The following is a 24,674-nucleotide window of genomic DNA, read 5'->3' as shown; positions in this document are numbered from 1 at the left end:
TTTTTAACCTAAGATACCATCAACTGTAGGAGGCACCATGTGTACCACTAAGAAAAAACAGGCAATTAAACCGACACAATGCCTTCCTAGCATGTAGAATGTTGGTATTTAGTGAAACGTTGTTCTAGAGTTAAACGGGTTTTTATCACACCAATCTTGCACATACCTGAAGAAAGTGTATGAATTAACTGGTTAAGTTATAACTATAACTTCATATTCTGAGTCCAACTCTTCTGAATCACTTCTCCAACCACAGCCGCGGAGGTCTGCTCGCTTCCACAGAACAGCACCCTTGGTGTCACCCAGAGCACTGGGGAGGCAGCGTTTCTTGAAAGGGTGTTCCACCGTGGCCTTCTGTTTCACGTCAGCAGACAGCTTGGAGCAAAACGATGTTTGACGCCTTAAAGACAGTCCTGCTCGGCGCATGAATCGATCACACCAGCCTCTCGTTGCTTTGAATTTTGTTTCGTCTATTCCCAGGGTTTTGGCAATTTCTCCCGCCTTCGACCGCATTGCCTGGCGCGTGACAGGCAATCCTTTTGCACGCATCTCACCAACAAAACATAGTACAGCTTCGTCCACTTGTGGGTATCTTCCTTTCTTAGGCCCCGTGAAGCATTTTGTTGTCGCTTTACAAGTAAATATGGAAGCACGGTCGTTCCTCCAGCGACGGATGTTGGCTTCGCTGATACCGAACGTGCGCCCGGCTGCCCTGTTTCCATGCTTTTCTGCGTACACGATAACTTTTCGTTTCAATGCTGAATCATAGTGCAATCTTTTTGAAGACATTTTTAAATGCCTCTTAAACCTGACGCATTTGACACCAATAACACAGTGATGACGCTGTCTAGGACAAGCTATTAGTACGTGCACACATGCACGGGTTGGGTAACTCCATCATAACCATCTCCTGGCTGACGGTAATCATGAGCTACATCCCACTTTCAGACAAGGTTAACACGTGGTAACAAAAACAAAAACACAACATACATTATAGAACTAATAAAATATGGTTTTTCAAGCCTGTAATGTTTACCAGATTCACACCAGTGCAAGAAAATAAGCCCAGGAGGCAAAGAGTAGTAAGTATGTAAGTGGAAAGCTAGTGAAGCAAAAGATTATTCTTTAAGATGGAATTTGCAATGGTCTGATTTGGTTTTAATTCCCTTTATTTTCATATGGCTTACATATAAATCTTTTTTTTTTTTTCCAACTGGACTTAAAATCCAAGTAAAAAAAAATGCAAAGCCAAGTCATTAAAGACAGAGGCTCCTCACTGCCTTTCATCATTCACTAGTACAAGACGAGGGCTGGGGGTCAGTGGCCTTCATCAGCAGGTGCCCTCCTTTGGCGAGCAGATCTGATCCTGTGTGAGGATGACGAAGTGTCTTCTTCTGTTTCAGAGCCTGATGGCTCATGATCTCCCTCCTGAGATCCTGTGTCTCCCACCAGTTCCCGCAGAAACTTGAATTTCGATAGAAAAAGATGCCATACAAAATACCAACCTAAAAAGAGACAGAAACATTAAGAAAAATTATTACAAGCAATTTTATCAATTGAGAACATTCTAGTTAATTGTATAGGCATGGGGGTATTTCACCAAACGGTATGTTAAATACCAATATATATGTGATTACAAATATATTTTTATATAACAAACATTTATTAAGCATTTACTATAGACAAGGAGTAACAATAAACTCTTACATTATACAAGGGTGGTAAAAAGTGTCTGCCTTCGTGGAATTTAGAATCCAAGCTTGGTCCATCTACATTAAAATTATGATGAGATTATGATATCTACGTCCAAGTGTTTATTTTATTAGAGTCAAATTTCTGAGAGCACTTTTCTGGGGAAAAAAGAATACACTCTGCGTTTCCTTGGACATTCACATCTCAGTGCTAATATACTAAAACCAAGTCTCCTTCAACTGCAAGGTGAAGGCCATGCCATGGCAGGGGCACCCGCACTTCAGTAGGAACTTTGGTCAGGGGCGCTGGGGGCTTCAGCAGTAGGTTAAGCGTCCGACTCTGGGTTCCGGCTCAGGTCACGATCTCACAGTTCATGAGTTCCAGCCCCGCATCGGGCTCTGCACAAACAGCGGGGAGTGTGCTTGGGATTCTCTCTCTCTGCCCCTCCCTGCCCATTCTCTTGCTCTCTCTCTCTCTCAAAATCAATAAATAAAACAAAAATGAACTTCCGTCAGACTCAAGCTATTCATAAGTTTCTAGAAATAATAAACTTTCAAAGAAAATTAATACATTTTCTTTCATTACACGACAAAAGAATAAAGCCAGAGCACCACTACCGAGGCTCAAGGTTTTTAAAAACATGGCATTTTCATGTCAGAGTCATTAAAAAGTCTGAACAACTCTACTTACAAATAAAAAAAAAATCACTAACCAAGTTTTGTTTGTTTTACGAGAAGTTTGAAGTTCACTACGTTTTAGGTGCCCACGAATAAGGATCAATCAATAAATGAGTGCACAGGATAAAACCTGTGAACCCATGATAGTTGGTCTGAAATGTTAAGAGTATATGAAGACAAACAAAAGTAACCACTGTAACAAAGCTTTCCATGCAAGGGCCTTTCACTGTGCCTTCCACTTTATACACTTCTAGCAGAAAAGCAATTGATCACAGCATATCCTGATGAGGAGCATTATATGAAAACAAAATCCAAGCACCTCTTCTACCCCCAGCATTACACCAGACCAGGATGAATGGCCAGTGAAGGAAATTTCTAATTCTACTTGTTACTTTCTTGCAATCTCTGAAGGAAAAAAAAAAAAGAAAGAAAGAAAGAAAAAAGATCAACCTAAGCTCCTTGGTATTAAAAGACTAATAACTTCAGGGATTTAACCCTATTTCCCAAGTATTTGCTTTCCTAAACTGCTGAATGCTAACCAACCAAACCACACCACAAATATATTTTGGCCAACTGTGAGTTAAGCATTGAACTCTGTAAAACAGTATTTTAATAAAATTCCAAAGTAGCATGCTCTTGTCTTTACCCAAAATTCTTTGTAAACACAGGCACAGAGAATTAGCAGAAAAAACTCTGGAGTCAGGAGTCCCAGTTCTGACAGAAGACTCACAAAGCTGCTGTAAGAACTAAATGAGAAGGTACATACAGGGCTCAGGAGTCCAGCACTGAGTAAGCATTTTGTAAAATGCTTCGTGCACCTAAGCTGTGGTAGCACCTAAGCCCTGGGCAGTGGGATCTGAGGTGCCTTCTATTTTGTCAATTATCTTTTTTTTTAATTGAGATATGTTTCACATAGCATAAAATTCCCTCTTCTAAAGTATACAATTCAGTGGTTTATAGTATATTCACAAGGTTGTGCGACCATCACCGTGGTCAGTGTCTGCCCAGAACATTTTCGTCGATCCCAAAAGAAACCCCGTATCCATCAGCAGTCACTCCCCATGTCCTTCTCCCTCCAGCCCCTAGCAACCACTCGTCTCCTTTTTCCTGTCTCTACAGATTTGTCTATTCTGAGCATTTCATATAAATGGAATCACAATATGTAGTCTTCTGTCTGGCTTCCTCTAGTCCGCGTATACTTTCAAGGTTCATCATCCACGTGGTTACAGGCATCATCATTCCATTCCTTTTTATTGCTGAATAGTATTGCAGTGCATGGACACATCACACTAGGTTTAACCATTCAACAGTGAACGGACATCTGGGTAGCTTCTCCTTTGGGGCTGGTACAAAAAAGCGTTTCTGCTTTTGGGTGCAAGGACCATTTGTGTACAAGTTTTTGAAGAGACGTGTTTTCATTTTTCTTGGACACCCAACAGTCCAACTAGGAGTACAACTACTGGGTCATATGGTAACTTTGTGCTTAACCGTTTGTGAAATTGCTAAGCCGTCTTCCAAAAAGTGGCTGTGCCACCTTATATCCCCACCAGCAACGCATGAGGTGCCACTTTCTCTACATCCTCACCAAGACTTTTTATTGTCCACCTTTTCCATTACGGTCATCCTAGTGGGTGTAGCACTGTGGCTTTTACTTGCATTTCCCTGGTGACTAAGACGTTGAGCATCTTTTCGTGTTTACTGGCCATCTGCATATCTTCTTTGGAGAAATATCTATTCAATTCCTTTGCCTACTTTTTAAAACAGGTTGTTTGTCTTTTTAGCTTGTAAGAGTTCTTTATATATTCTTGATACTAGACTCTGTGGGTTGTCTTTTCACTGTCTTGACAATGTCATTTGAAGTACAAATGTTTTCAATTATGATGAAGCCTAATTTATCATTTTTTTTCTTTGATGAAATCCAACTTATTTATTTTTTCTTTGCTTGCTTCTATTTTTGGTATCCTATCTAAGGAACCAATGGCTAACCCAAGGTCATAAAGATTTACACCTGTGTTCTTCTAAAAGTTTTAGTTTTAGGTCTGATCCATTTTATTAGTTAATTTTGGTATGAGAGATTCAAATTCATTCATTCTTCATATGGATACCAAGTTGTTCCAGAACCATTTGTTGAAAAGGCTGTTCTTTTCCCCATTAAATTGTTTGGCACCTTTGTTAAAAATCAAATGACCATAAGGAGGTGGGGTGGTAAAAAAAAAAAAAAAAGTCAAATGACCACAGATTGATGTACGATATCTTTATGCTAGTACTACACCATCTTGATTACCGTAGCTTTGTATTAAGTTTTGAAATTGAGAGTGAAAGTCTACCATCTTTGTTCTTTTCAAGGTTGTTTTGGCTGTTCTGAGTCCTCTGCATTTCCATGTGAATTTAGAATTGCACTGTTGATTTCTGCAAAAAAGGCCATGAGAATTTTAATAGGGGTTACAGTGAATCTGTAGACTGACATGGGGGCCCTACACAGTTTTTTAATACTTCCCTGTACTGAACGTAATTTTTCTACAACAGACACACATGGGTTTTGATAAACAGGAAAATCAGGGGGAAAACAAGTCAGAAACTATAAGTAAATCATGAACACTCTATAGATGTGTAGGTTTAAACACGCCAATGCCATTAATTGGCCTAAATTATTAAAGCCAGTTGATTTCTTTTATTTTCAATATTTTTTAAACTGTTTTTTTAATTTAATTTATTGTCAAGTTGGCTAACATACAGTGTATACGGTGTTCTCTTGGTTTGGGGAGTAGATTCCCGTGATTCATCGCTTACATACAACACCCAGTGCTCATCCCAACAAGTGCCCTCCTCAATGCCCATCACAGAGCCAGTTCATTTCAATAAATACTAAGGAAAACCCCTAACTCTTGGATTAGTTGTGACTATCAAAGATGACAGTCTTGGCCTCATAAAACACAAAGATTCCAACAGTGGCTGCAAGGTGTAAAACGACCATAAAGAAACGTAAGGGAGGTTTAAGTTTTTTTATTAAAAAGAGACTACAGTGAAGGGCTGGCATGACTGGAGCTCCACCATGAAACACTACAGTGCCCTTGCGATGGTTAAGACAAAGCGAAGTCTCCTAGCACAGAAATCTACAAAATAAGGAATTGAAGACAGCTGTCACAGTCAGTTCGGGAAGCTACAAAAGCATTCAGCGAGATCACAAACTCAACTTTAAGAAAACAAAAAAATGTTTTCAATCTCTGCCAACAACCTATGTAAGGGATCCAATCTCGAGTCAAAATTCAGAATGTGGCTGCCAGCGAGACGCTTGAGTTCAGAGCAGTAAGTTACGGCTCAGCACCCCCTCCTCACCCACACCAGCTAAGCCATCCAACTTCACACCTCTAATGTTTATCCCCCAACCTGGAGAAAAGAAAACTCCCCACTCTGGTCTGGGTGGAAGATATGCAAGGGCTGGCAGTGGGGGGGGGGGGGGAGCATGTGGGTAGTGACACTGCTTCCCACAAAAAATCGTGAGGTAGAGAATTCCAGATACGGAGTTCCTCTGCTGGCCGGCCACAAAGAACAAATACTCACCGTGCCTGTTTTTCAGGGGCTACTATAATGACAGGGTAGGAATGCAAAGCTAAGAGAGAAATTGCAGTGTTGATAAGAACTGCAGTGGTATTCACTAAAGTGAGGGAAGTTCAACAAGCTGTTCTCCAAGTAAAATGAGTACGTTCTTACAGAGATAGAATTTGTTGAAGACAGATGTGGGGGAAAGGAGTTTCCATATCACAGTACTTACGAATAGTAACATCTCATGCTTCTACAAAGAGTATTAGTAGTCTGAACAAAGGATGACACCGAAAATTCCAGGCAATTTGATCAAAAACAAAAAAACAATCACACAGGCTGTAATTAATTTTAGAAAAAGAACCATTATTAAAACCCCAGTGGGTATATACCAGGAAAAGCATGACTTAGCAAACAAAAAACTAAGAGAGGTACTATCACAGTGCCAGATAAAACTAATAAGATAGTCACTGACTGTGTTAATTAGACATGGATATCATATTAGCTAACTTTTTTTTGTCCGACTTGGGGACAGGTACTACAAGGAAACGCTTTGCACATATTTAATGGCCAAACTGTCACTCAGTTTAACTAAACTGTTTCTTCACGTATTCCTGGTAGCTGATTAACGGGGCCCTGATCTATTCATCTATAGCACCTTACTTGTACTGATCTTACGACAAATACAAAGTAGAAAGGCATATACACATTCCTCTCCTCTTAGGTTAATAAAGCAGCTTTTCCTTCAAGTAACAGAAACCTTGGCTTATTTTAACCAAAAAGAGGGAATTTATTGTTAGCTTACAGGAGAGCCTCAGAATGCATGGGAAGAAGCACCCTTACTGGGGACAGAACAAGAAGACTCTTGTGAACTGAGGTAGTTCTCACAGCATTATCTGTTTCCCTCTACACACTTGCTTCACTTTCTTCTCAGCTTATCTTGCACATAGCTGCTTCTTCCCAGTTCTATGAAAGACTTCTCAGTTCATACACTCAAAAAAAAAAAAAAATAAATAAATAATAAAATAAGAAAATAAAATAAAACCCTGGAATCTCTATCCCAACTTGGGTCACAGGTCAGCCCCAGGGCCAGTGTGCATTTCCTCTGTTGGGTATTGTGAATGTGGCTGTCGGGCCTACCACGTAGAATTTGTGTGATCTTAGCGACAGCGGGGGGGTGATGGGATAGCCTGGAGAAAGAAGCCAGTAAAGCTGTCTCTTCTACTTCCATTAGCAACAGAGTCCTGGAGGACAGTCTCCACTGAGTCACTCCAAAACAAAACATCCCAGAGCTAGGCAGACAATTCTTCTGATGGATAAAGTCTAACCAAAACCTTCAATAGTCTTGCCTTGATTCCTTCAAAACCTTCAATCTCCTCACCCTGATTCCTTCAAAACTGAAACACAGTGCAACCTTTAATGAATGTCCACACTGCAAGAAGTCCTCAACCTCTTGAAATGAGAAACTACTTACCTAAGGAGGGGTGAGTGAGATCAGAGAAGGCTGGGAGTCATATTCTCCCTTTTACAGAAAAGAACACATGTAAATGCAAGGCAAGTTCAAAAGCATTCATTATACAATGGAATGACCCTCGTTAACGATCGGTGACTACCACATTACAGCCATTCACAACAAAATCACTCAAACTGGCCACTCATCACACTCTGCTAGGAAGCTTTGAGAAATTACAGCTTCCCAAAGACTCATGCCAGATAAATCATACTCCAAGGACTGCGCTTACTCATTTTTTTTAAAGCTCCCTAAATGATTCTGATGCACATGCAGGTTTGGAAAAAAGAAATGAAGAAGACACATGAGTGCTGTTGCAGCTCAAATATGGAGATGAGCCAAGGAAAAGGAAAAAAAAGATGAGCAGTGGATCAGCAGTTGGGGAGGAGGCAAGAAACCAGCTGACCAGGCCATCTAACAGAGAAGATCCCACTTGAGAAAAGGCCACAAGAGCCACATTAACCGTTAATAGGACAAAGTAAGTGTATGAGGGGGAGCTACAAAGAAACTGTCCCAGGCATCGCTGGTAAGGGGGGCGATGCTGCAGGGGGGCGATGGATGTGTAATGAAGGATGTAACGGATGGTCAGAAGTTGGACGTAAAGAACAATCATACCTTTGCTCCAAGTAGAATTCGGTTACGACCCGGTTAACAGAATGACTTAATGAAACACTTATGAATCTGAAGTTCATTCTGTTGTATACTATGAACATAAGAGAAAACAAATGGGAAGTTGCGTAACATAAAATGAAGCATCACACTCTATCTACGTGTTACTGACGTAAGACAGTATCGAATAGGAGAGGGGAGTGTGTGCCGGGAGGTGGAAAGGCATCACAGACACAAAGGACAGAAATCAACAGTTCAGATTTACGACTGTGACTTTCCATATTAATAGACCAGCTCAATTTGGACTCTGGGCCCTAGTGACTAACTTCTACCAGATACGTGTATGTATCTTTGTGGAGGAGTGGGATAAAAGGAAGAATAAACACTACGAAGGCTATCTTTACTGAAAAGGACTTACCCTTGTACCCTGCACACCTACAGCCGACAGGAACTCTCAGGAACTCTCCCGGGAGTACAGCTCATATAATCCCTCCCACTGAGACCTGATATGCAGGTACCACAAACTCCCTACCTAACCTTACTCTATGGGATGCGTGTCTTGTGCCTTGTCCTGGGATTTAGTAAGAGAGAAATGGGAAGGAGGAAGGGAGAAAAGAAGTGGCGGAGGAGAATTGTCCACAATTAGATGTGCACGTGTTAAAACGAGTGGGGCAGTTTTTCACAGTTTCAAAGGCAAGTCTGCACCTCGCTGGTCTCACACTGGTAAGCACTGTATGTCAGAAACACTGGCTGGCAACACAGGGCGTATATTCTGGGACAAGCAAATGAGCACTCTCTTGCGTGTGCCAACAATTAAGCGTTATTAGCTCAAAGGATGAATTTCATGAAACACATCGTACGTTGTTTTCCTGTGCAAGATAAACGTGCTGGCAGCAGAAGGGTGGTGATAGCAGATGAACCTGAGTGATGAACCAACACCATCAACACACCACAAACCCAAGGGACGGTTGTAATTATAGAGTTCTCCCTTTACAAAGTGCTTTTCTATTCAACGTCTCCTCTAATCCTCCCAATGACACTCTGAATTAATGAGACTAGGAATCATTATCCCTATTTTCTAGATAAGAAAATAAGAGAAAGTGACTCAACCACTGAAGAAAGCCAGCTAGGCAAAAGAGAGCAATGAATTTTAAAAGTGTATCAAATATCACAGATTTTTGTGGTGAAAGTATGGCTGAAGGACAGAATCACCAGTTCAGATTTAAACACAAAACCTCAATTAGAGAATGAGAATTTGATATCACCACCCAAGATCTTTTCAGGTCAAAAGCCCAGCTACAGTATAATCACAAATTCTTGTCTTGGTGGAATCAGTCCAATGGAGTTACATAATCTCACCTTCGTGATGGTATCGAAGTGGTTAACTACCTGGCTCAATACCAGTCTCCATTTGTACAAAGCTTTTTTCCACTTTCAACCCTATGACTGATTTTTAGTTTAATCTGAAGGTAGCTAAGGCTCACTTCTAAGATAATATATTCAAGGCCATGGACACAGGCTAAGTAAAAATAGAGCCATGCTCTTCCACCTCTTACCACAATACTCCCTCTACCGCCCGCCCCTTTGGTAATGACCCACTGGGCAACACTAAGTTACAAGCCCCTGGAAATACCACTACTGAGTCAACACAAGGTTGAACCACCAATACCTCCACATTCAAAATTCTTTTACCCAATAAACACAACATTTTTAAAGTTGCCTTTTAAAACCTCTCCTCTTTCCTATTTTCTTCGTTGGTGACCACAACACTCTCACAGATCCAAATATTACCTCTATTACAAATGATAACCAAATTTTCCCTCCATGCCTTCCACCTTTCTTGAACCCGAAGGAGGAATGGTTGGATTGAACAACAGCTCCTTCTGATTTTCTTCTTTCCGTAATGGGTATTATATCCTCTCCCCATCTCTCTGGTGAGAAGTAGTTCCTTTTCAGCACATTGTCCCTCCTCTACTTTACCTCAGTGCTATATAATATTCTACCTCAATAAACCCTCTTCCATCTGTTTCCTTCTCTACATTCCCAGTGCCATTTTCTATCCCAGATCAAAACCTTATTATCTGCCAACTGGATTATCAGCATAACCTCCTATAGCTCATATGCATGTTGGAGCCGCACTGCTTGGCCATGAATCCTAACTCAACAACTTACTTGCAACTTGGGCCAGTTCACCTCTACGTGCCTCAGTTTCCTCTTCTGTGAAGTGGAGATAACAGTACCTCCTCTCAGAGAGTGACACTGATAATAAAAAGAATATATATAATAGGCTAAAAAGATGCCTGGCACATAACAAACGTATATGAATTGTTACTACCATTGTTACTATTGCCTAGGCTCCAGTCTCTTCCTCTCTAGGGCAAACTCTATAGATGCAGGGCTACTACCACTGTTATTAAGGGTTTTAAGCATCATTGATACATAACTTTTAAACCTTCCTACTGCACTGTCTCTTCAGTGTGGTGCTATCTTGAGTGATGGCTTTAACACTGGGTGCTCACTTCCGTCCTCATTGCATTAATAACTGACTGTCTCTCATTCCCCCCCAAGACACAAGTTTCTTAAGACAAGGAAATGGTATGGTTTATCAGTGTCTTTCACTCTATTCCCTATGTCTTGAGCATGTCTGGCAAAGAGTAGATACACAAATCAAATCAACCAGCCTCCATCCTCTCAGCACCCAACACACAGACAAAACCACCCATGAGTTTAAGGGTTTAATGACCTTCACCAATTAAGCCATTTCACGGCTCTGAAGATGCCTACTACATAATGTAGTTACAAGTGGACAGAACTGCTTAAAGATACTGAACAACCTTATCAAACAAGTTGACCTAACACGTACAGAACATTCTATTCAATAACTGTAGAATAATCATTCTTTTCAAGTGTATATAGAACATTCACTGAAATACACCATTAATCAGTCTCAATAAATTTAAGAGTAAACTCTCTTAAAAAAATTTTTGTTTAACATTTATTTATTTTTGAGAGACAGAGACAGACAGATCAGAGCAGGGAGTAGAGAGAGAGGGAGATACAGAATCTGAAGCAGGCTCCAGGCTCTGAGCTGTCAGCACAGAGTATGACGTGGGGCTTGAACCCACGAACCGCGAGACCATGACCTGAGCAGAAGTCAGACCCTGAACCGGCTGAGCCACCCAGACACCCAAGAGAAAACTCTCTTAAATTTTATTATACAAAATGTATTTTCTGACCATAACAAAAATTAAAGTAGAAATAGATGACGAAATGATATATGGAAAAAAATCAAATATTCAAAATTTAAGCAACATACTCCTAAATAATCCATTCAAACCAGAATTCACAGGCGAAACTAAAATTAGTTTGAACTGAATAATTTTTTTTAATCAAAAGCAATACCCGAAAATAAATTTATTTCATCATTAAAAAAAAAAAAAAAAGGAAGGCCTAAAATCAATCATCTAAGCTTCCACCATGAGAAACTAGGAAAAGAAGTACACATTAAACTCAAAGTAAGTAGAAGAGAGGCGCCTGGGTAGCTCAGTTTTGAGCACCCACCTCGATTTCAGCTCAGGTCAAGATCTCATTGTTTGTGGGATCAAGCCCCACGTAGAGCTCTACACTGACAGAGCAGAGCCCGGTTGGGATTCTCTCTCTGCTCCTCCCCCACTCATGCCACACACACTCTCTCACTCTCTCTCAAAGTTAATAAATATAAAAAACTTTTTTAAAAAAGGCTGATTGACTTTTTAAAAAAGATAAGTAGAAGAAAATAAAGATATCGGCATAAAGCAGTGAAATAGAATATGGACAACTAATAGCGGGGAGAAAAAATGAAACCAAAGTTGATTCACTGCAAAGATCAATAACATTTATAAACTTCTAGCCAAACTAATCATGTGAAAAAAGAGAGAAAGGACACAAATAACCAATATCAGGAATGAAAGAGAAGACATCATCACAGATGCTACAGATACTAAAAGAATGAGAGAATACTCATTCTATGAATGTCCACTTTGTGGACATAAAGGCTCACTTGAGAAGAAACAGACAACGAGAGTAGCCCAATGTCTATTTAAAAAATTGAATTTGTAGTTAAAACCTTCCCCAAAAGAAAAGTTCTGGCCCAGATTAATTCTACGGAACATTTAAGAAAGTATGAACTGTGGCAGACACAGCTTAGTAACCTCAAAGAAGTCAAGCCACCATGTAACTCTTGTGTGACCTGTCCCCATGAGTGTGGCCACAACGTGTGTCCTACTTCCAATGGAATACAGCAAAGGTGATGGGATAGTTACTCCTTTTATGAGGTTTTAAGACACATGTAAAAGGATTCTGCAGGTACAATTAAGGTCCCCATGAACTGATTCTGAGTTACGGAAAAGGGAAATTATCTTAGGAGGACCCAACTGAATTAAGTGTTAAGTCTTTAAAAGAGACACTGAGCCTTTCCTTGGTATCAGAGAGATTCGCCCACTGGCTTAAAGAAGCAAGCCACCACAAGTCCTACAGTCACAAGGAAATGAACTCTGCCAACAGCCGTAAGAGGCAAGCTAACACCCTGACTGCATTTGTGAGATGGACAGTAGAAGACCCAGCTAAGCCATCCCCACACTCCTGACCTGCAGACACTGTGAACAAATAATTATGTTTTTGTGAGCTGTTAAGTTTGTGGTAATGTGTTATGCAGCAAGAGAGAACTAATACCCTAATTCTAAGTAAATTCTTCCTTCCAAGAAATAAAAGAGAAACACCTCCCCACTCACTTTTGATGAGGTCTCCCAGGACCCTCAGGACAAAATCAGATAAAAGCATTTAATAAAGCTACAAATATTCCTCATGAAACAAATTCTGCAATACACAAAAAGATACATATGAAAAGGATAACCATCAACATATAAAAAGAGTCTATCTGAGGAACCTTGGGTTGCTTTAACATTCAAAACTCAGTGTAAGACACCATGTAAACACTTAAAGACTTAAACACTTAAAGACTTAAGACTTAAACACTAAAGAACATGATCATCTCAACACAGAAAAAGCATCTGAAAAAAACATCCACCATCCATTTCTGATTTCTAAAACATTTCATCAGGTTAGGAAAAGAAGGAAAGTTTTCTTCTTCGACCTGATAAAGAATATCTACAAACAGGGCACCGGGGTGGCTCAGTTGGTTAAGTGGCTGACTTCATCTCAGGTCACGATCTCACGGTCTGGGAAGTTTGAGCCCCATGTCAGGCTCCGTGCTGACAGCTCGGAGCCTGGCGCCTGCTTCGGATTCTGTGTCTCCCTCTCTCTCTGCCCCTCCCCCACTCACACTCTGTCTCTGTCTCTCAAAACTGAATAAATGTTAAAAAAAAAATGTTAAGAATATCTACAAACAACCTACAGCTAACATTACACTGTACAGTGAAAGACTACATGTTTATCTCCAAAAGATCAGGGAGAAAGATCTGCTCTCAGCTCTTTCAATGCTATACTAGAGAGGCACGATGAAGCAAAAACTAAAAAAGACACAGACACTGGAAAGAATAGGTAAAATAATCTTCATGTGCACTTAATACGAATCTCTGGGTAGAAAATCCTATGGAATATACAAAAACTAAATGAATTTAGCAGCATTGCAGAATACACTGTCAATATATGAAAATCATTTATATTTCTACATATCAGGAGCAAATATTAAATGAGTACCACACACAACAGCACCAAAAATATGAAACCTTCACAGTTAAATTTGACAAAAGTAATGCAAGAATTGTATTATATATTGAAATACGTAAAATGTTGCTGAGAGAAATTGAAGTCCGAAGAAGAAGGGGGGGGGAGGAGGAGGAGGAGGAGAAGGAGGAGGAGGAGGAGGAGGAGGAGGAGGAGGAGGAGGAAGAGAAGGAGGAGGAGGAGGAGGAGGAGGAGGAGGAGGAGGAGGAGGAGAAGGAGGAGGAGGAGGAGGACGGAGAGATACAATATGGTCACGGATCTCAACCTTAAGATGTCAAATCTCTCTACCTTCACCTACAGATTCAATAGGTCTATTCTGGCAAGCTGATTCTGAAGCTTAAGGAAATGCAAAAGATCTAGAATAGCAAACATTTTGAAAAGAGTAACACTGCATAACCTACACAATTGGTATAAGGATACATATATGTCACTGAAACAGAAGAGTCCAGAAATAAACTCATATATAGGGTCAACTGATTGTCAACAACTGCCTTTTCAATAAATGATGCTAAAACATCATTTTCAACAAATGATGCTAAAACACCCTTATGTAAAAAAGAGCCCTGATCCTTAACTCAAAAACCATACACAAAAAAAATCACCTCAAAGATCACAGTCCTACAGGTAAAACCTAAACTATAAAACTCATAGGAAAAAGTATTTGTGACCCCGGGGTAAGCAATGACTTCTTAGGATTCAAAAAGCATGAAATATAAAAGAAACTGATCAATGGAACTTAAAATACAAAACATTTGCTCTTCTAATGATACTTAAAAATGAAAAGGCGGGGTGCCTGGGGGGCTCAGTCGGTTGAGCATCCCACTTCGGCTCAGGTCATGATCTCGCGCTCCGTGAGTTCGAGCCCCACGTCCGGCTCTGTGCTGACAGCTCAGAACCTGGAGCCTGCTTCAGATTCTGTGTCTCCCTCTCTCTCTGGCCCTCCCCCCGTTCATGCTCTGTCTCTCTCTGTCTCAAAAATAAATAAATGTTAAAAAAAAAAATTAAAAGGCAAGACACATCAAAATATTTATAAAACATGTATCTGATAAAAGACTGTCCCCCTAAATTGTTACAACTTGATAATAAAAAGATAATGCAACTTCTTAAATGGGCAAAAAATGTAAACGGACACTTGACAAGATAGCTGTTGGCAATGGAAAATGTTTGGCAGTTTCTCACAGAGAAATGAAAACATATACCCCACCAAAACTTGTAAATGAATGTTAATAATAATAGTAATACTTGTATCAACCAAAACTGGAAATCCTAACATCCATCAATCAGCAAAAGGATAAACAAATCGTGGTATACCCATACAATGGAATATTATCCACCAATTGAAAACCTGAATCACTGATATATACAAAACCACAGATGGATTCAAAAGCATTGTGCTAAGGGAAAAGAAGTCAAACACAAAAGACATGCTGTATGATTCCATTTACATTAAATTCTAGAAAAGGCAAAATTATGGTTATGGAAAGCAGTGCAAGTGTTCCCAGGGGCTTGAGGCACTGACTACAAAAAGACATGAGGGAACCTTCTGGAGTGATCAAAAAGTTCTGTATCTTGGTTGCGGTGGTGGTCACACTACTGTATACATGTTGTTGTTGTAAACTCAACAAATTTTGTCCTTCCTTTTCTGTGACCAACAGACATGTTCTACCTTATTCGCTCACTGTCCTGGAAATGTGTATTATCATCCATCTCAATCCAAGGACAGTTTATGTGTCTAAGACCAGACTTAACCTTTGAAAATCTATTTTCCACGCATCAGTTAATTCAAACTTCTTCACGAATACGATCCTCCGTATTCCCAGATTCTATTACTTGCACTCGGCTAAAAGTGGAGGTTGTGTGCACTGCTCAAGTCACAGCGAGCAAGTAAGTGGCAGTGTTGGTTGCCTTTAAAGCTGGATCAGCCAGAGTCCAACTCTGCTCACTAGCTCCCTGACGAGGGAGAACAGCACAGCAGGAACCCGGGACTGGGCACTAGACAGGCCTGCAGATTTGTCCGTCTGGGGTCTGCTGAGCCAGGTTCAACCACGAAGCACAAGGAAGCCAACCCCTAGGGAAGGGAGAATGTGCCCACGGAGACAGACAGCTGCTTCTCTCTGCTCCTGCAGGCCCCCGCTGAGGCTCTCCCGTGACCTAACGGCTTCAAATCTCAAACGCTCTTCAGACACGGGCAGACAGAGCAGACGAAGTGGCATCACTGTTGTTAGGCCGTGCCACAGTCAGGCCACGACCACTCCCAGCCCCTACACCGTGGCCTCCTGATTTCAAACTCTCATCAACCCTAAATACTGACCTACCTGCCTTCCTTGCTTCTAGCCTCCCCAGTCCACACCCTGTAGCTAGAACAGCCTATAAAATTCTGAGTTCCTGCTAAAAAACCCTCAGCTCCCCAGTGTCTATCAGAAAGCATAAATTCTGCAGGCGATGCATATAAAATGCCACAATCTGGGTGCTTCCTGCCTCCATCTACAACCTCATCTTAGCCAGTACTTCAAGGACTAAGCGTTCATTCGTTTACTCATTCATTCGAATATTCGTGAAACACCTGCCATGTCCAAATACCATCTTTACTGAAACATATTGGCCCAATAAGGAAATCTAGGCAAAAATAAAGTATTGTGAGGGAAAGGGGCAGGTGTGTGAAAGGCGGGTATCTTACAGAGAGAGGCTAGGGAGGCCTCGCAGACAACTAGAAGGACAGTGACAAAGTTGCCATTTACTGAGACGGAGAAGGCTCCCAGATCAAGAATGCGCTTTTAGATATGCTTGTTATACTCGTTGTTCGAGAGTTTTTATGACCCCATTTCCAGGCCCCCTCCCTCCTCGAGGTGGGGAGGTCAGGGGGTGGAGCTGAAACATGCCACCCTCTAATCCCATTTGTTCTTCTTAATGACCAGCCCCTCAAACCACCTAGAGGCCCCACCCCGAGCCACCTCCCTGCAATGGTCCAAAGATGCTATGAATAAGGAAAGATGCTCCTATCCCCAAAAAATTCTAAGGGTTTGGGGAACTTTTTGCCAGAGACCAAGGACAAAGACCAAATATATTATTATCCCATGGAGTTGAACTCCTTAGTTGATGACTACTCTTCAAGCCACAGGACAAAGAAAACATTTGTTTCTCTTTGAAAATCAGGTAACAACAGGGAATAAGTACACACACCCAACTTGATGAATTTCATGTAAAATACAGTGTGCCTACCTTAGACCTTTTCTTAGATTCTTACAAATTTGTTGCTGAAAGTAACAACTAATTTGTATCCTCTTCCAGAATTTGTGATTTAGTGGTAGAACCAGGTTTTCGGTAGTTATCTTTGTATCTCAGAACCATGCTTATAAGAGAGGTTCAAATATTTGAGGGAAGAAAGGGCATATGACATCTGACCATAAATGGGAATAAATGAGAAAGGTAAAAACAATGCCTAACGTTTTGTGCATAAACTGAAAATAAGGAGTTGTTTTGGGTAAAGATTCTGGGCTCTATTAAATAACAAGAAAAAGGAGCAGAGTCATGTATGTGAACTTGGAGCTCAGAAGCCTAGATCTTACTCAAGTTACATTGCAGGATTTTTTTGCAACTTCAATACCTGGGATTCACTGTCTTGCCACTTCGAAGAATAAAGAGGTGGACACAAAATGAACAGCAGGGAAAAGTTTATTAGGGTGCAAGAAAGTAAGAATAGTATGAAAGCTCTCTAAGAGAAGGAGCATTTGAAAGTGAATGCCTGTGACGATAGCAGGGGACTTTGTTTTACAGGGTTTTGTTCAGGCCTCTCTACTTCCCCGAGTTTCTTCTCAGGTGCCACCTTTATTGCCTGGGTAACTCTAAAAGCCTACTCACTCCTTTTTGATTGGCTGTTTTCTATTGTATGAGGGGCGGTCTGTGGCCATCCTGTTCCCTGTGGGTCATAAGGTTTTAAGGTCTACTACTTATTTTTAGTTAGGTCTTTTGTCAAATTCCTGGTAGGGGGAGTATGTGGTCTGTTACATTCTTCAGAGGAACCTTATGCCCGAAGGAGTTTGCTGTGGTCAGACCCTCCCATAACTGTTCCAAAATTTGTGTTTTTCCCCAGCCAGAGACCTCAGGTCCTACCTGACCTTTCCCTCTCTGCCTATTTTACCCTATCTTTCCCTAATATGGTTACCTTCTTTGAGTGTCTTCCCCGTTGGAGTAAAAGGCCCTCAAGAGCATGGATTATGCTTCATTAATTTGTGGATACCCATAAGCACTGCCACAGCACCTGAACATGAATGAGTTCCTTCAGTGCATCTTGAGCAACAGGAGGGCTGTCCATCTTGAGACCACCTTGGTTTGTACTACCCTGAAGACTTGTTGCTAACAGTTTTAATAATTTATACTGGGGCATCTTTCTTTGTTCTTTCTTCAAATACAGGAGGGTCTACTACAGGCCAAGCACTACTCTCAAATCCAAGGACAGAGCCGTGAACCAGCCAAACAAGGTCCCTGTCTTCATGGAGCTTACACCCTAACTGGGGAAAACAAACTCATAAAACAGCTCACCTCAGAAAGGGCGAAGAGCTCAGAAAACCAAGGATCACCGAGATAAAAAGTAACTGGGTGAGTTACCCTAAGCGGACGGGGCAGGTCTCTTCTGAGACAGCAGCGGATGTGAAACGTGGATGCAGAACCAGCCACGTGAAGAGACAGAGGAAGATTGAGGGCAAAGGCCCTGGGGAGAGTACAAGGCTGGCCTGTTGGTGGAAAGGTGAGAGCGGCGGGGAGGAGAACAGAGGTGAGTGGAGAAGCAGGAGGGGCCACATCAGGCAGATCCTTGCAGCCACAGTAAGGGATCTGGGTTGTATTCCAAGGGAAACGGGAAGCCACAGGAGGATAGGTTTTAAGCAAGGAGTGACATTTTCTAAAGGGTGGTAAAATGATCTGGCAGAGCAAAGGAAACAGAAGTCTGGACGGCTGGAAAGACGAATATCAAACGGAGCCAAAATTTACTCAAGAACTATGGAAAAGATCAGGACTTGGGATGGGAAGACGGGAGGGTTGAGGAGGAAAGAAAAAAGGACTGGCGGAAAGGCTATTTGCAAAGCTGACACGCAGGCAGCCAAGTGTAAAGCACCCAAGCAGAAAATGAGAGGATGCTCCTCGGAAAACACGAAATACCCATGGAGAAGAGACCTCCAGCCACCAACAATTGGGGACTCTCCTAGAGAAGAAGGACTTGCTGCCAGAACTGACACTAAGACTTGATTACCAACTTTTACTTCCTCACCCTTAAACATGAATACAGAACAGAGCAGTAGACATTTGTAAAAATCTCCAATCGCAGAAAGAATCCAAAGCAAACAAACCAAAAGAAAAGATATGGAAGAAACAAAGACAATGCAGGGAGAAGAAAAACACTTCATTAAAAACTACAGTTGACCCTTGAGCGATACAGGTTTGAGCTGTGCGGGTCCATTTACACACAGAATTTTTTCAATAAATACGGTACTATAAATGTATTTCCCTTATGATTTTCTTAATGACATTTTCTTTTCTGCTTTACTGAAAGAATACAGTTGTAATGCATACACAAAATATGTGCTAATTGACTATGTTCTCAATAAGGCTTCTGTCGACAGGGAACTATTAGTTAAGTTTTTGAGGAGTCAAGAGTTACCTGTGGATTTTCAACTGTGTGGGGGTTCGTGTTCAAGAGTCAACTGTATTACTAACATGCTTATAAAGAGAAAATATAAAAGCATAAAGCAAAAAGAGGTTCTGGAGAAGCAATCAGAGAACAAGTTCAGAAATTAAAAACTGGGTAACTGAAATAAAAACATAAGAGATAGAAGATAAAACCCAAAACATATCCCAGAAGGGAAAGGAGAAATGATAAAAAAAAAAAAATAGGATATAAAGAGGTAACACTACAGAACCAGCCCATGAGGTCCAACATCCAACTAACAGAAGTGTTTTTAACTGAAAGGACCCAGAAAAATGGAAGGAAGAGAATATACCAAGGCATATAATTATGACATTTCAGAATAACAATGATAGAAAAAACTACCAGAAAGTATCTAGAGACAGAAACCAAGTTACTTATAAGGACAAAGACACAGAGGGCATTTGATTTCTTAAAATCAGGCCTAAGAAGCTAGAAATCAATAAAGTAATCATTTTTAAAATGTGGATGAAAATTATCTACCACCTGACAATTATTCAAATTATCAATCACGTATAAAGGTGGAAAGTTTTTCTAGACATTTTGACATCAATGAAAGACATTTTGACATCAATGAAAGATATGTTCAGGCAGGCATTAGTAGCTCAAAAAGGTTATTTTCCATGCATTTTTCTTCTCAGAAAGCGACCAGAAAATGTGCTCCTGCAAAACAAGATTATAAATTGAGAATGATGATGACATGAGATCCAGAAAACAAGGGTGCCGGCAGAGAAAGTCAAGGGGAGGCGAGATGGAAGGAGAGCTCTGGGGTTGGATGGCAGAGCGAGACCAAGGGGCAAAAACAGTGTGCACCCAGGAAAAAAGTAAGACTAGGAGGTAAACTGAAAAGGCAACTGTTAACTTCAGGAAAAATGAAGAACCATACAAGAAAGGAAGTGAAGTCATATTACATCATTTGACCAGCAGGGACTATTTACACAGTTAAAATATAAATCTTGACTCTCAAATGAGCCAAAGGCTGTCGTTACCAATGGCATGCAAGGAAAGAAGTGGGGACTCTACCATGGTTAATAAATAATGCCTACGTTGCAAAATCAAGAACTAGCTATGAATAAATTATTTACGAATATGAAAGTAAATAGGCAAAACAGTGAAACAGAGGACTGAAGGGAACTACTTTATGCCTTTAGTGCTATTTTTGACTGCTTCTTTTGTTAAAAACACTTGAGAAGGGGTGCCTGGGTGGCTCAATCAGTTAAGCAGCTGACTCTCGATTTCGGCTCAGGTCATGATCTCATGGTTTGCGGATTCCAGCCCCACATCGGGCTCTGTGCTGACAGCGCAGAGCCTGCTTTGAATCCTTTCTCCTTCTCTCCCTGGCATGCTCTCCCTCCCTCTCTCTCAAAAGTAAACTTAAAAAAAAGGGGGGGGGTTCTGTTTTAGATGTATTAAGTTTGAGATTCTTTTTAGACATCCAAGTGTGCTATTAAGAAAAGACATTTGGGCGGGGGGAGGACGCCTGGGTGGCTCAATTGGTTACACGTAGTCTGACTTGGGCTCAGGTCATGACTGACTTTGGATCCTGTCTCCCTCTCTCTCTCTCTCTCTCTCTCTCTGCCCCTACCCAGCTCATGCTTGCTCTCTCTCTTTCAAAAATAAAAAGAAAGAAAGAAAGAAAGAAAGAAAGAAAGAAAGAAGAGAGAAAAGAAAAAGAAAAAGAAAAAGAAAAAGAAAAAGAAAAAGAAAAAGAAAAAGAAAAAGAAAAAGAAAAAATACTTGAGGTGCCTGAGTGGCTCTGTTGGTTGAGCATCTGATTCTTGATTTCATCTCAGGTCATGACGGGTCGTGGGATGGGGCCCCGCATCAGGCTCAGCGCTAAGCATAGAGCCTGCTTGTGATTCTCAGTCTCTCTCTCTCTTTCCTTTTCCCCAGCTCACTCTCTCTCTAAAATTAAAAAAAAAAAATTTTTTTTAAGAAAAACTATTTGATGCATGAGCCTTGGGTGCAGGAAAAAAGTGAGAGCTGGAGATAATCAATTTTCATCATTAGCTACAGTTAATATTTAAATCTCCAGGACTAGATAAGGTTATCATAGGGAAAGACCAGAAGGAAAAAGGAATAGAAATACATACTTGTATTATAATACAGAAATATAATAGAAAATAGCATGCATTATTTCACAGAGTAAGGGCAAGTACTAGTCCATAAAATTTTTATTTCAGAGACAGAAAGATGATAGTGAGACAGATAAATGTATATAAATAAACAGATTGGTAGATGTAATTTGTATACTTATAAATGTACTGGGAATAATGTAAAATGTATTTCCTATCAGAGACTGTGATCCAAAATATTTAAGAAATTCTAGGGGATGAGAAGCCAGGAAAAAGGTAAACAATTAGGCGCTGTGGTCGGAAGAATACTATGAAAGTATAGTGTACAAAAGCCAAGAGAAATACTTCGTAGAAGAAATGCTCACCTATATGGAATGAGTATGAGAGGTTAAATACAATTAAGACTAAGTGACCAGTGACCATGGGCTTGGTAATATGGAGACCATTTGTTGCTGACCTTGACAAGGGCCACTTCAGTGAACAGTGGTAGTGGAAAACACTTTAGCGTGGATGAGAGGCAAAAAAGTACATACAGCCAATACAGACAAGAGAAAGAAAACCTCCCCAGGAACCTGGAATTTGAACATCAGAATTCACTATGTGAAAGAGCCAGTCAGAGTTTTAAAATAAAGTAGGCTACCAGTTTCTTGGGACAGTCACAGGTTTCTAATCTCCAATGTTGACTGTATTTGGAGATAGGGCCTCTAGAGACTTAATTAAGGTTAAAAGAATTCATAAGGGTGAGGCCCTAATCCAATATGACTGGCTTTCTTAGTAGAAAAGATTAGGGCACAGACACACACAGAGAAAAGACCACGCGAGAACACCGGGAAAAGACAGCCGTCTACAAGCCAAGGACAGAGGCCTCAGAAGAAATCAACCCTGCTGACACCTTGATCTCAGACTTCTAGCCTCTAGAACTGTAAGAACATAAATTTCTGTTGTTTAGTGTATGTGGTATTTTGCTATGGCATCCCTGCAAACTAATACAAGGCCTGAGATTCTCGAGCCTCAAGTCTGGTCAGATCCTTCCCCCCAACCTCTCATCCCTCCCCAAGCCCCCCAGGTCCATCCTAGTCAAACCATGAAGCTAGAGCATCATTAGCTCTCTCAACAACAACAACAAAAAAGTGCTTGAATTACTTCTTCATAAAGCTATTATTAGTTCTGGACCATTCCAATCAAAATAAGATGTTCTTTTTTACTTACCACACCTCACCTCTCATTCCACAATATTTTCTGAAACCAAAGGCAAGATATTTTCGGAAAAATGAGTAAAATCAAAGTTCAATAGCTCTCCGGAGCTGAGAGAGCAAGTATGATGTAGTAACAATCGGGAATTTTGATGCCCCCAGTTGGGCAAACATTCTACCCAAGGTTTTGTACAGTCTATGTGTCACATCCCCACTTCCAGGCAGCTCGCATCTTCAGACTGGAAAAGAAAGCATATGCTTACATGCTTTCCTCCTTCCCCACATGCAAACAAACCACACAGATCTGCTTTTCTTTACTTCCAGAATCTCACATATCTACAATTAGCCCCAAATCCTGACGTCACAAGCAGGAAACCGAGAAAGGCTTTTCAATTGTTTTATCATCAGAAAAGAAAGGCTATTAACTCCGGTTCCTTCCTAAAGCAAGAATATTAAAAATAAACACACACATATATAAAAACAAATACATATATAGGCATTTGCATAAGTGCACACATATCTTCTCCGAACACAGTTGATACTGAGCATTTAGTACATCATGTAATGAATGTATTTATTTTTATTTCTGCTTAGTTATTGCATCAACCTGAACCCATTCTTCAATATATTGGAATTATGGAAAATTAAGCTCACTGACATCTGGTTCTCAATTACTTCCCAAATTTTCACAACTGCTCAGCCACTTTGCTCAGAGACCTGTGGTTATCAGTTACTGTACATACAGAAGTCAAGAAGATCTAAAATGACGCTAATATTACCCTGAGAAGAAAGTTTTATGTCGTCTCAACCCAAGAAAGTCAAAAAATCACAGCAAACAAAACAGCACCATTATTACAAAACTGAGAGTTAGGTTACCTGACCCTGGAAGTTTAATATAGCCGGGGTTTTTTTTAAGTTCTGCCTAGCCTAGACATTTCTGTCGGGAATCTAGTTTGAGCCTGAACTCGAAGTAAACAATTTCACGGAGGGTTTCATACCCAACTCTGTCCCCACCCCCTGATTCAATGAAGGAACGGAAAGTTCTCATTATCATCAGGGCCCGAACCTCTAAAAAAAAAGGACAAGGAATAACCAATCACTTCACCTTCGAATGCAGGCCAAGGTTAAAATCTGGGCAGACAGTGGTAAGAACGGCAATCAGGAGCAGACGCTGCCCGAGAAGCAAGCAGTATCTGGTTTAACCCCGAGTCAGGATGCCCAGCCCTGGAACCTGTTCTTTCCCTCTCCAGGATGCCAGAGGGCCTGTCCTGGGTCAGGGGCACATCTCCCCCGAGCGACGTGGGCAGCGGATGATTTTAAGACACTTGTCCATCCACGACATTTAAAGCCAAAAAAAGAGAGACAGAGACAGGGACGGAGAAAACAAGCGAGCACCCCGAGTCGCGCGGGCGTGTGTAGCGCCGTGTGGAACTGCCCCGCGGCGGATGCCCCACTCACCGCACACCATCAGCAGCAGGACGATCAGCAGCGTGACCACGAACACCAGCAGGGTCAGCCCGACGTTGTGCCACATCTTGGGGAGAGGACGGCGGTCGGAGGCGGGCTGCGGGGCGGCGGGCGCGGGCGGGCCGGCGGCGCGTGCTGGGCTTCAGCGGCGGGCGCCGGGGGCGGCGGAGCGCCGGGGCGGCATGGGCGGCGGACGCCCCTCGGCAGCGCCCCCAGGGGGCGGGGCGGGGCGGCGCGGGGGCGGGCACAGCGGCCGGCCCGCCCGGCGGACCCTCCTTCGCTCCCCGGCCCGCGGAGCGCGCGGAGAGGCGCCTCTAGCCTCTCATCGCTCGGCGGAGCCGAGGACGCGGCGCCCGGAGACTCCGGCGACCGCCGGATGTGCTTCCATGGCGGACGCCGCGCGCCCAGGGACAGGAGAGAGGGTGAGCACGGGGACGCGCGGCGGCCACACGACCCTCGTCGTCACCCGCCCGGGGAGTGGTACGAGAG

General features: G+C 41.7%; 1 protein-coding gene across 1 annotated transcript; it reads right to left on the bottom strand.

The window, feature by feature from the left end:
* Positions 1-1,136: 1,136 nt before the first annotated feature.
* SMIM13 (small integral membrane protein 13) lies at positions 1,137-24,253 on the bottom strand. The gene is made up of 2 exons (XM_047102960.1): positions 24,177-24,253; positions 1,137-1,505 (listed from the first exon to the last, which is right to left on the bottom strand). Exons 1-2 carry the CDS (start codon positions 24,250-24,252, stop codon positions 1,318-1,320), a joined length of 264 nt encoding a protein of 87 aa, XP_046958916.1. The 5' UTR covers position 24,253; the 3' UTR covers positions 1,137-1,317.
* Positions 24,254-24,674: the final 421 nt, after the last annotated feature.

Source organism: Lynx rufus, unplaced genomic scaffold (assembly GCF_022079265.1).
Source record: "Lynx rufus isolate CCGP_SWC_20201006 ecotype Redwood Valley unplaced genomic scaffold, mLynRuf1.p SCAF_6, whole genome shotgun sequence".
In the NCBI taxonomy this organism is placed as follows: Eukaryota; Metazoa; Chordata; class Mammalia; order Carnivora; family Felidae; genus Lynx; species Lynx rufus.
This window is presented reverse-complemented; position numbering and strand designations above follow the sequence as displayed.

What these genes read in the sequence shown, in the direction of transcription:
- SMIM13 (XM_047102960.1), bottom strand. Translation starts at nt 24,252, where the DNA reads ATGTGGCACAACGTCGGGCTGACCCTGCTGGTGTTCGTGGTCACGCTG. An exon ending in CCTGCTGCTGATGGTGTGCG is followed by an intron (nt 1,506 to 24,176) that starts GTGAGTGGGGCA and finishes GTCTCTTTTTAG; the next exon opens with GTTGGTATTTTGTATGGCAT.